At 38.7% G+C, this 12,598-nt stretch overlaps 1 protein-coding gene across 1 annotated transcript in view; it reads left to right on the forward strand.

Moving 5' to 3' along the window:
- The window catches only part of TSPAN7 (tetraspanin 7), a 125,237-nt gene extending 121,033 nt beyond the window's left edge, over positions 1-4,204 (forward strand). Inside the window, exons 7-8 of the mRNA XM_032756734.2 lie at positions 2,878-2,953; positions 3,222-4,204. Of these exons, the coding sequence (XP_032612625.1) occupies positions 2,878-2,946 (69 nt within the window). The 3' untranslated portion in view covers positions 2,947-2,953; positions 3,222-4,204. The remainder of the gene's footprint in view (positions 1-2,877; positions 2,954-3,221) is intronic.
- The last annotated feature ends 8,394 nt before the right edge of the window (positions 4,205-12,598 follow it).

Genomic DNA, 12,598 nt, shown 5'->3' on the forward strand with positions numbered 1-12,598 from the left:
TGGATTAATTCCCCATATCATGTAATATTATAGTCCTGAGTAAAGACAGTAGAGCTGTTTTCCAGAAGGGGAGGGTTGAGTGACTCGCTTGAAGTTGGGCAGCTACTATAGATCCAGGATTATAATTCTGACCTCTTCACCTGGCTTGCTGTATTAACTTTTAAGGCCAGAGATCACCCTTGTTCCTGCCTCTGATAGCACCTGAAGGGTGCTTTTATAACATTTTGTGCTTTTATAACAAAAAGACTTCAGTCTGTGAAATTCAAAAGGAAAAGGTACTCATAAGAAAACACAGACCCTATTACTACCCATCCATTTTCTAACCCTCACCCTCCTGTCTGGCCTCCTCCAGGGTCTAAATGCTGCTAAGGTGATTCATTATGTGCCGGTCATTCTTTTCTTTTCAGGGGCCCTTGAGAAGACCTGTTTACCTTTTCTATGTAGAGGGCAGGACAGAGCTGGGGCTATTCTTAGACAGGACAAGAGGGTACAACCTTAAGCTCTGAGAATTACCTGTGTAGCTTGGGGCATATTCTTTAACCTCATAACCCTCAATTTTCTTATCTGGAAAACTGAGATTGTAATATTGTACAGGTTGTGGTAAATATTCAAGACAGGCTAGGTACAGTGGCTCATGCCTGTAATCCCAGCACTTTGGGAGGCTGAGGCAGGCAGATCACTTGAGCCCAGGAGTTCAAGACCAGCCTGGTCAACATGACAAAACCCCATCTCTACTAAAAATACAAAAATTAGCTGAATGTAGTGGCGCACAACTGTAATCCCAGCTACTCAGGAGGCTGAGGCAGGAGAATCGCTTCAACCTGGGAGGTAGAGGTTGTAGTGAGCCGAGATTGCACCACTGCACTCCAGCCTGGATATTCAATATAGTCAGCCCTCCGTATCTGCAGGTTCTGTATCCATGGATTCAACCAACTATGGATTGAAAATAACAATCCAACAAAAAATAATGCAAATAAAAGCAATATAGTATAGCAACTATTTACACAGCATTTACATTGTATTAGGTATTATGAGTAATCTTGAGATGACTTAAAGTATAAAGGAGGATGTGCATAGGTTATATGCAAATATTACACCATTTTGTATCAAGGACTTGAGCATCCTAGGATTTTGCTATCCTTGGGAAGTCCTGGAACCAATCTCCAACAGATACTAAGGGATGACTGTAATCTGTCCTACCTGAATGTGTTACGTACCTGTGACACTTATTTGATTTTTGACATTATCAAGTGTGTTCTGGTGTTTGTTGGTTCTGGAAAATGGAAGTTCTAATAAAAAGAGACAAGCTATGAGGTTCAAGTTCATGACACTCATATTTTAGTTTCTCATTTGGCAGAATATTCTAAAGGTTACAGTCATGGTATCTTCAGCCACTTGGCAGTAAGTGCATGAGACTATGTATTTTATGGCACCAAATGATGTTGGCCAGAGCCTTGGTAGGAGATAGGACGAGTCCAATAAGATGATGATGCTTCCTTTCCTGAAAGCGGTTATAGTTTGCATATTTCACAGCACAATTTTAATTTGAAAAAGGAAGATAAGAAATGAGAACTGGAACCTGCGTGGATAGGTTAAGAGCCAGGAGAATGGAGTTCAGGTGTTGCCCTGACCAACAGTGGGACCTGAAGTGGCAGCAGGTGTTTCACCTATAAGATAAGGGTGACTAGGTGGACTGGATGAGCAGTTCCCTGCCCTGGAAGACTTGTTAAAACACCAGTTACTGGGCCCCACCCCCCAGTATATCTGATTCAGCAGGTCTGGGGCGAGATCTGAGAACGTGCATTTCTAAAAAGGTCCCAGGCAATCGTGATGCTCTTGGTCCTGGGGTCACCCCTCTAGTGAAACAGGTTATTCCCACCTCTGATCCAGTAAAACATGCCCAGTTATCTAAGGAGGGACTACATTGGCCAAGAGAAAGCAGCCTGTAGACTCAAGTGCACAATTGGGCTCCTCTCTAAAGAATGCTGATCCTCCAGATTCATGAATGGAAATTTTCTTTTCTAATGAACAGAACAAGATGTGCTTAAGAGTGTCTTGAGATTATCACAATCATCTTTATTAGATCACTTGTGCCACAGTTTAGATCAAGGCACAAGGACAAGTGGAGGACTAGAATCTTCTGAGGAGATAGAGGTACTACATCACTGGTTGCCCTGAGGCCCCTAAAAAAACTGGGAGGTGGGCCCTGGGTGTAGATGAGCCCACTTAGGCCTAAGATATCTACATGGCCGAGGGACAGAATATAGAGCCCCACTTTCCCCTAGCCCCTCCTACCTTTTCATAAGCCGTGGCTTTCTTACCTCACTGGTGAATGTGCCTGGTCAAGAATAGTGTCTCTATTCTTGCCTCAAGGAAAGAACTCTTATTTTGTCAGCTGGGTGTGGCTGAGATATCATAGTATGCTGAGAAATCTTCCAAATGCATGTGCTATAGATTTGAATTAAATTTTAGCCTTCCAGTTAATATATCACTAAATTCTGTGTTCCTTAATTTTTTTATTACTCTCATAACATGAACAAATTTTAATACTCCTTAAATGTCAAAAGTTGTTCTTAAATGGCCAGAGTGAGCTACAGCTGGAACATGATGGCCAGTTTGAGAACTTCCAGTTGGCTCTGCAGTTAGACTCCCAACAGCTGAGATCCCATGGTTGAAATCTGGTTTTATCTTTTGCTCTAGTGCCCTTTCCCCATTTACATACAGAAACACTTGGTTGTTAAAAAATTATGTCTAGTGATACGCATATGTCAAAAATCACATTATACCCCATAAATATATAAAATTATTAATTAAAAATTTAAAGGGTGTGGTTCAGCGACTTGAGATTCTCGTTTTCGTTTTTCTCCCTGGCAACAGTTAATTGGCATGCTGCTGGCCTGCTGTCTGTCCCGGTTCATCACGGCCAATCAGTATGAGATGGTGTAAGGAGAAGGTAGGTGACAGTGGGGAGTGTTTAATTTTGAGGGGTCCCCTTTGGGACACTTACTACCCTTCAAATGTGCAGGAGTACTCCCTGGCCATTGAGCTACCTGATCTTGGTGGCACTTGTCCATGTTCAGAAATCTCATTTCCGTGGTTCTGGGAAGGAGGTATAATGGGTTCTTTTGTGGAAAATGTGGCAATTTTTTTTCAGCTTGTTATCTTTCTTTTCAAGTCCTTATTACTGGTGAATCACTCACATGTTCTTATTTCTCTCTTAGTCTTTCAAGAACGATGGAATAAGAGACCTGTTTTAAAAAGGAACTGCAGCAATCTTTGAAAGACTTCCAAAGAATGTTAGAGCACAGTACATAATACACCTGCCCTGCTCCCTCTATCCCTTACCCCTCAACGTGCAACTGACCCTCCCACCCAGTCTCTGCTCCACCTTTCAGCCCACGTCATGTGTAGTGTCCATTTTGTGAAGCCCTGTTGTGCCACAGAGTGTAGCCAGGTCCCCCTGCAGCTAGTCCTAGTGAACCTCACCCTGAGGCCCTGCATGGGCCAGCCCCTCCATCTGTACTTGGTCCAACTGCAACTCATCATCGGTGACTGGTTATCACACCATCGCTGGCCCCTTTGGGCCCTGCATGTAGTGTGGGAGGCTCCTGTTAGCCCCTCACTGTGGTAAATGCCACACACCTTTAAGTAGATAAGCAGACGATAGTTATCTGTTCTTTTGACTTAATCTCATTTGGTTTGATTTTCCCTCTACTAAGGCTTTCCTACCTTCTTCAGGCTGCCTAAGACATGTAAAGAAACACATCGGTAATTGTCCATGAGGAGAAAAAAAAGCATGTGTCATGCATGAAGGAAACTGAGCTTTAGGTGGCCTCCTTGCTTGTTACATACCTGGGTATGTGTAGGCAGTTTAGTGCATCTTTGCCTCTCAGTTGAAACCTGTATAATCCTGTTACAAAGCTGTGTTGTTGCTTCTTGTGAAGGCCATGATATTTTGTTTTTCCCCAATTAATTGCTATTGTGTTATTTTACTACTTCTCTCTGTATTTTTTTTCTTGCATTGACATTATAGACATTGAGGACCTCATCAAAACAATTTAAAAATGAGTGTGAAGGGGGAACAAGTCAAAATATTTTTAAAAGATCTTCAAAAATAATGCCTCTGTCTAGCATGCCAACAAGAATGCATTGATATTGTGAACATTTGTGATATATGTATTAATAAATAGAGCAATTACAAGCAGGTGTGTTCTGGTTCTGTTCTTTGGTTCTTATGAAAGTTTTAAAACACATTTCTATTCCATCTTGCTCTTCAGGACATATGCAGGCAGGTGGACCATCTCATACACTGACACACCTCTCCATGTGTGCTCCCACCCCACCAAAATAGCATCAGCAGCAGAGAAGCTAAAGGGTTAGATTTTTTAAATTATTGTTATGGACACTTTAGAAACTTTAACCATTTATCATGAACAGAATACATTGTTGTCTGCGGAAATAGAGCCTTCATATCATTTCAGGCCTCTGAAATCCTTGGGCCTGAAATCCGTGAAATAAATACAAAGATTTCAGCTGAGTTTTTCAAGTCTGGGTTTCGTTTTTTTAAAAAGGAAATGAGCCTCTATTCTTTCCTTCATCGCTTCTAATGAGCATGAATTCTTCCCTTTCCTCTTTCTTTTCTGGGTTGGATTGAATAAACTCAATCTAGAGAAGAGATTACATCCTACGATTCAGCCATCCCAATGTCCCAGTTTGTACTGACGTATGGAATGCTTACACTTGATTTAAAGAGCATTTTACCAATAGGTGCAGTATATTATTTGCAATCAATTTCTTCTTGATGAGTCATCCAAAAAACAACCTAGTAAAAGCATAAATTGATCTGTTACCAAAATGAGTGGATCTAAAAGGCTCCCTCTTGTCTATAGCACAGACTGTAATTAGAATGGAGATGGCTTTCTAACTGTATGCATTTATTAGCCTGATCTCTGCATAGAGTAAACCCTACTACAACACTGACAAAGGACACTGCTTAAACCTTTAGTAGTGCCCTCTTCAAAAGGTCAGCATTTTTAGTGAATTAAGGAGAGCTCTTCTATGGAAACATATGTAGCTCAAAATTTTTTCACATTTCTGTTTGTAATTTCTATTTCATTATATATCCAAATGAGGCTTTTCTGTAAAATCCTAAATAGAGCCCAACCCATGGTTTATCTTTTTGCAAACTATGTGCTTATTGGTATACTTTGGTAAGTAAGAAATCTATACACTTTCTAAATTAAATTCAGATCTCAGAATAACATACTTTTAATGTGAAACATTTGGACCAAGGTTGATTTTACTTTAAAACTATCAAGTGTTCATGTTTCAACTCTGAATAACTTGTGTGTAATGTCCTTTCCTCTTTCAAAGGAAATTTAAAAGACACAACTTGAAATACTTTCTTGTTTTCTTTTATTATCTTCTCCTGCCCTTTTTTTGAAATATAACGTTTACTTATGGTAAAAAACACAAAATGTGAAGTGTACAACTTGAGCTTGCACATATGTACAAACCAGTGTAAACAACTGCCCAGATTATATACAGAGTATTTCAGCACCCTCGAAGGTTCCCTGGTGTCCCTTTTCAGTCAGTAACCGCAGCCCTCTCACATCCCCTCGACCCTGCCCAGGAGTACCACTAATCTGAATTATATTCCCATAGATTAGTTTTGTCTCTTCTTCAACTTCATATAAATAGAATCACACAGTGTGGACTGTTTCGTGTACCTTCTTTCACTCAACATTGTGTCTGCAAGAGTTAGTTACGTGATGCATGTAAACATAGTCTTGTCTTCATTGTGGTATAGGATTACATTATACAAATATAGCACAGTTTACCTATTCTTCTGGACATTTGGGTTGTTTTTTAGGTTTGGGCTACTATGATAGAGCTGCAATGAGCATTATGGTATATGCTTTTTGGTGGACATAAATAAACTAAATAAACGTGTAAGATTGCTTGGAAATAAGGTATGTTTAGCTTTAGAAAGTGCTACCTAACATTTTCCTAAAGTGGTTATCCTAATTTATACTCCCATCAGCAATGTAAAAAAGGTCTAGTTGTTCCACATCCTCACCAACACTTGATATTCTCAGTCTGTTTTATTTTCGCCATTCTACAGATGTATAGTGTTATCTAGATTTAATTTGCCTAACACTTTCACTTTTTCATTGACATTGACTATTTCATTGTATTCTGTCCATGATAAATGGTTAAAGTTTCTGAAGTGTCCATAACAATTTTAAACATCTAACCCTTTAGCTTCCCTGCTGCCTGATACTATTTTGGTGGGGTGGAAGCACACATGGAGATTTGATTTCTTCTTTTGTAAGATGTTCAAGTATTTTTTTTTTTTTTTTTTTTGAGACGGAGTCTGGCTCTTTCACCCAGGCTGGAGTGCAGTGGCACGATCTCGGCTCACTGCAAGCTCCACCCCCCGGGGTTCACACCATTCTCCTGCCTCAGCCTCCTGCGTAGCTGGGACTACAGGCACCCGCCACCTTGCCCGGCTAATTTTTTTTTTTTGTATTTTTAGTAGAGACGGGGTTTCACTGTGTTAGCCAGGATGGTCTCGATCTCCTGACCTCGTGATCCGCCCGCCTCGGCCTCCCAAAGTGCTGGGATTACAGGCGTGAGCCACCGCGCCCGGCCAAGATGTTCAAGTATTTTATGTATTTTAAAATCAGTTGTCTTATTGATTTGTAGAAATTCTTTCTATATTCTGGACACAAGTCCTTTCTTGGATGTATGTATTGCAAATCTTTTCTCCCAGCCTGGGACTTGCCTTTTCAAGAAAAGTGAGTTCTGGATTAACAATACATCTGGTTAGAGGTAGAAGCAATGACACAAATAATTCAAAATATTAAAAGTCCTTTCTTCCTAGCAAGAGCAATGTTTGATTCCACAATGCCTCCACTATTTGTTGGTTGACTTTAGAAGGAGCTTTGCCTTTTATTTGTGTTGTGCTTATGCTAATGTAATTAGTTTACATTTTCTACAAATATAAAGATTTGCAGCTGGGAGGAGGAAATAATTAAAACGTGTCATTTGAAAATGTCAGGAGCCAGGCCCAGTGTCTCATGCCTGTAATCCGAGCTACTCAGAAGGCTAAGGCAGGAGGAACACTTGGGCCCAGGAGTTTGAGGCTGCAGTGAGCAATGATCGTGCCACTGTACTCCAGCTTGGGCAACAGAGCAAGATCCTGTCTCTAAAAAAATAAATAAATAAAATGAAATAAAATATTGGGGCATCCCCTAGCAATCAGACTCAGAAAAAAAATATTGGGGGACAGGCTAAGGAATTTAGGTTTAAAGTAACAAAATCCACAAAACAAAGTTTTTCTTGTTTGCACACATTTAATTGTCAATGTTAAAAGCCTTTGGGCCGGGCGCGGTGGCTCACGCTTGTAATCCCAGCACTTTGGGAGGCCGAGGCGGGCGGATCACGAGGTCAGCAGATCGAGACCACGGTGAAACCCCATCTCTACTAACAATACAAAAAAATTAGCCGGACGTGGTGGCGGGCGCCTGTAGTCCCAGCTACTCGGAGAGGCTGAGGCAGGAGAATGGCGTGAACCCGGGAGGCGGAGCTTGCAGTGAGCCGAGATTGCGCCAGTGCACTCCAGCCTGGGCGACACAGCGAGACTCCGTCTCAAAAAAAAAAAAAAAAAAAAAAAGCCTTTGAACAAAACTTAGGTAATAGATTTTTGAGATTATAAATCATAGCCCAGCCCAGAGATTGTTGAGGTTTGGCCTGAGTTTTTTCTTTGTTAAAACTCCCCAGTTGATTGGAATGTCCGGGCAGAGTGGGAAACTCTGTACTAGAATCTGGCTTCAGCTCACATTTTTCACCTCGTGCTCCATGTCTATCCCATTTACTTGAGATTGTTTTATCCCATGCTTTCATTCTCCCTGTTTGGCATGCCTTCTCCCAAGGCTTCCCATCTTCAAATACCATCTCATCTGTGATGTTCTTTTGATAACTGCAGTCCTAGCCTACTGTGGCAACTGTCTTCTGTGCCCCACATTTTAAATCAAGTATTAATATTTTTCAGAATGTTGTCCATTTTTCCTGCTTTCAAGTTTATAAAGTTGTTATAGTAATGTCTTATTTTTGAAATTTTAATGATACCTACTTTTGTTCCCTTTTTCATTCCTAGCATTATTTCTTTCTTTCCTTTTTTCCATTCATGCTGAAAATTTGTCTATTTTATGTATTTTCAAAGAACCAGCCTTTTGGTTTCATCCTTTCTATTGTTTGGTTTTTATTTCATTAATATCTGTTCTTCCTTCTGTTTTCTTTGGGTTTCCTTGGATTTTCTCTTTTGTCAATTCTTAGCTCATTAATATTTTTAACCATCTTTTCTAATAATTTCATGAAAAGCTGTAAATTCTCATCTAAGTACTACTTTAACTGCATTTCAGTTTTAATTTGAATTTTTGTTGTCTTTCAGTTCTAGACATCTTGCATTTTCCATTAGAATTTATGCATTGAACCATACATGGGGAATTTTTTTTTTTAAGTTTCCAAACATGGATTTTAGGGCTTTTTTGTTCAAAAAACTTGGTTTGTATAATAAAGATTCTTCATTTGTTGAGACTTGCTTTGTGCCTGGGTATGTGGGCAGTGTTTGTTCTGTGTGTACTTGAAAGTATATATCCTCTCTAATTGTTGGGTGTAGGATTAGGACAAGCCTGTGAATATATCCAAATGGTAAATTTTATGAATATTAGTAAAATCATCTGTTCTTATGAATATTTTATCCATTTATCAGTTTTTAAGAATCATGCATTAAAATCCCCCACTATGACTGCAGATTCTGTCAGTTTTTCCTTTATATATTTTTAAGCTTTATTGTTAGGGACATGCAGGTTTAAGATTATGTTTCATAGATGAATCATTTCCTTTGTCATTATGGACTTTCTTTTCCCTCAATTATGATTTTTTCTTTAACATTCATTTTGTCTGATATTATAGTTATAATTATTTTTTCTTTTGATGAGTATTTGCCAAGAGTATTATTCTATATCTCTCTGGTTTCAGTCTGTAATATTTTTGAGTTAGACATGTCTAGGCATGTCTGTTTCACAACACATAACTGCATTATGTTTTCTTATTCAGTCCAATCTGAGAAAGCTTTAACAATTCAGTGTTATTACTGATGTTTTGGTTTTATTTCTACCATATTATTTTTTCTGTCCACTATTCATTTCTTTTCTATTTTGCTTCTTTTCTGTCTTCTCTTGAATCAGATATATTTATATTTCTTCTTTGGAAATTATAGATTATATTTTTATTGTTTTAGAGGTTAATGTTAATCTCCTAACATGAATATTTGCATTTAAAATTAATCAGAATAAGGATTCTTGAGAAAGATGGGGATCTTTCTCCAAAATAACAGAAAGACCTTGGATTGTTTTAATTCTAGTCACCACTCACTTAACTTCTATATTTTTGTTGCCTGACATTTTATTTCTACCATCTCCCCAAATGAATATTAACTATTAGTGGCTTTACAGTTTATTTAGACCTACCTAAATGTGTACCATTTTGTTTTTCCCCATTGCTTCTTGCCTCTTAATCCTTCTGGGTTCAGAGATCTATATGTGGTAAATAATCTCAATTTGCACCAGTAAAGTATCATCAAGAGACAAAATTATAACCAGTTAAGTTTAAAGATCTTCATTGGCTTTATTTGTGATTCCAGAATTGGGCAACATTTCATTCCATGAAACAGAATCAGTGTTTTAATGAGATGAGCAGAAGGAGTTGGCTTTATAGACAGAGAAAGTCCGAAGAAAGCAGAAGCAAAGAACAAAGAGCATAGTAGTCCTTTCAAAGCTACTTTTCTTGTAAAGCAGGACAAGGAAACAGGGCAATAGAAAAATAATAGTTAACATCAGGTTACTTCGGGACACTTTTTTGTGTAAGAATTAAAGCAGAGGGAACTTCATTATCAAGCCTATTGAAGATTATAAACTGGCCTGCTAGGGAAATTAGCTGTTTCTCCTTGCAATGTCAGAAAACAACTTAGTTTAGATTCAGTAGTGACTTTAGGATAGGTGACTTCATTTGGATGTTTAGTCTGGTCTGTTGGGGCCTAGAACAGAAGCTTGGTCCAAAACAATGGCCTCCTATAAATTTCATTTAGCAGTGTATATTTATTTCCTAAACATATTTTTAATCCACTATTAGAGGTTTTGCCTAATGTATCTAGGTCCATTTATTTCCAGTTTGCCATGTTGCCAGGATGTATATTATATTATTTGCAGTGTATTATATGCTGCCTTCTAGTTCTCTAATTATTTTACATGTAAGTAATTTTATTCACAGTTGATTAGGAGCTTTTAATAGTGTTCTTGAGGGCAAGGATGATGTCAATACTGTCTTTGTATCCCCCCCAGTGACTGGCACAGAACTAAGCACTTTCCGGGTTCTCAAATTACTTTGAGTAACGAATGAATGAACTCCAAGTCCTTAAACTGTGTGCCAGAGCTTATCCGGTCTTATATGAATATATTTTCTTAGGTTATTTCAGTTGTTCCTTACATCCTATTTGCAGTTTTATCTCTAGAATTCTGTGGCATTCCTTTTTTGCCTCATGTCTTCTTTTCTACCAGTTAATGCATCACTATTTTTGTCTCATAGGTATGTCATAATTTTTCTCAATGCCTTCAAAATAACTATGTGTCTTGAGTAGAACTGGTATGATCCAACCTTGATTCTCACGTAGACTTATAGTCAGAATCCCCAGAATTATGTTCCTTGGAGGAGGAAAGATGGTTGTCTTTGTTTCCTAATAGAACCTAAAGCATGTAAAAATATGTTAATAAACACTAAAAGGGTCCCAGAACAGATAAATGAACTCCTCCTGGCCCTGTTAGCTCTCTGCAACAAACAGCACTGGATGATATATATGCACAGAACTTTTGACCTAGTGTGTGGCATTTCCAGGGAGTGATATAATTTAATTTAAAAAATGATTATTTGAAGACCTACTGGACTTAGATCATAAGACGTGAAGAAGAATAAGAAAATGCTTTCAAGCAGTGTTGATTAATTTCCATATATATAGCAGATCTTGTAATCTAGTAGTCTACTATAATAATTCAGGTTTGTACAGTTGATTGTGAAAGGCCAATGTGATATCTATGACTATAACTGTCTTATCTATTGCTTTATAACACATAACCCCATCACTTGGCAGTTTAGAATAACAAACATTTATTATCACAGGTTTTTGTGCATCAGGAATCCAAGTGTGGCTTAGCTCGATGCCCCTGGCTTTCACGTTCTCTCATGAGGTTATAGTCAAGCTATTGGTTGGGGCTGTAGTCTCCTGTGAAGCCTCAACTTGGGGGAAAGGAATCAGCTTCTGAACTCATTCAGTTGACTGTTGACAGGCCTTGGTCCCTTTCCACATGAGCCTCTCCACAAGACTGCCTCAGCACCTGGTAGTTGGCTTGTCCCAAGATGAGCAATCAAAGAGAGAGTGTTCAGGACAGAAGTCACTATTTTATAACCTAACACGCTACCACTTCTGTAATAGTCTATTTGTTAGAAGTCAATGAGTTAATCTAGGACACAGGAGGATGACACAAGGGTGTGAATATGAAGAAGCTGGGACCACTGGTGGCTGTCTTGCAGGCAACCTGCCACAACTATATTTGATTCACTTCCCTTTGAGATTTATTGAGTGACTCTCACAGTTAACAAAGAATAGCAACTAAACTAAGGAAGAGAACCATTTTACAAGTTAATACTCTACTCTCGTTGATCTTGATGTTTTTCATTTCTTTGTTTGTTTGTTTGTTGAGACGGAGTCTTGCTCTGTCACCCAGGCTAGAGTGTAGGGGCGTGATCTTGGCTCACTGCAACCTCCACCTCCCGGGTTCAAGCAATTCTCCTGCCTCAGCCTTCTGAGTAGCTGGGATTACAGGCGTTCGCCACCATACCCAGCTAATTTTTGTATTTTTAGTAGAGGCAGGGTTTCGCCATCTTGGCCAAGCTGGTCTTGAACTCCTGACCTCGTGATCCACCCGCCTCAGCCTCCCAAAGTTCGGGGATTACAGGTGTAAGCCACCACGCCGGGCCAATGTTTTTCATTTCTTTCATGACCAGCCAAGACTTTTTTGGCATCACCTTCTCAAATATTTCTCTTTAGGGGGTAGTTCTTTTTTTTATTATTTGTTTTTGTTTGTTTGTTTGTTTTCTTTTTTATGAAGGTGGAAGTTCTGATAGTCAACAAAATCAGACTGAAATTTTTCAAAATGTCAAAGCTATTTTTCCATTATCTTGGGAGATTTTCTAATTTCTGGATATCGACTTCTTGTGAAAAAATAGTAATTATCTCAATTCTGTATTACCACACATCTCTTGGTAAAATCGCTCTGAAAAAAAATCATTAAAAATAACTCGGTATTTTATTTTACCCATTCTTCCATTACCTTTATTTACTTCATGAGGATTCTTTTAAGTTATGGTTGATACTGTTAAGGAAATGGAGTGGTAGGGTTGTTTTATTTGTAATTGCCCGGGTAGCCAAAATATTACATTTTTAAGCAAACACTGATAAACTGATAAATGACTGTGTCCA

Source organism: Hylobates moloch, unplaced genomic scaffold (assembly GCF_009828535.3).
Source record: "Hylobates moloch isolate HMO894 unplaced genomic scaffold, HMol_V3 SCAFFOLD_7, whole genome shotgun sequence".
In the NCBI taxonomy this organism is placed as follows: domain Eukaryota; kingdom Metazoa; phylum Chordata; class Mammalia; order Primates; family Hylobatidae; genus Hylobates; species Hylobates moloch.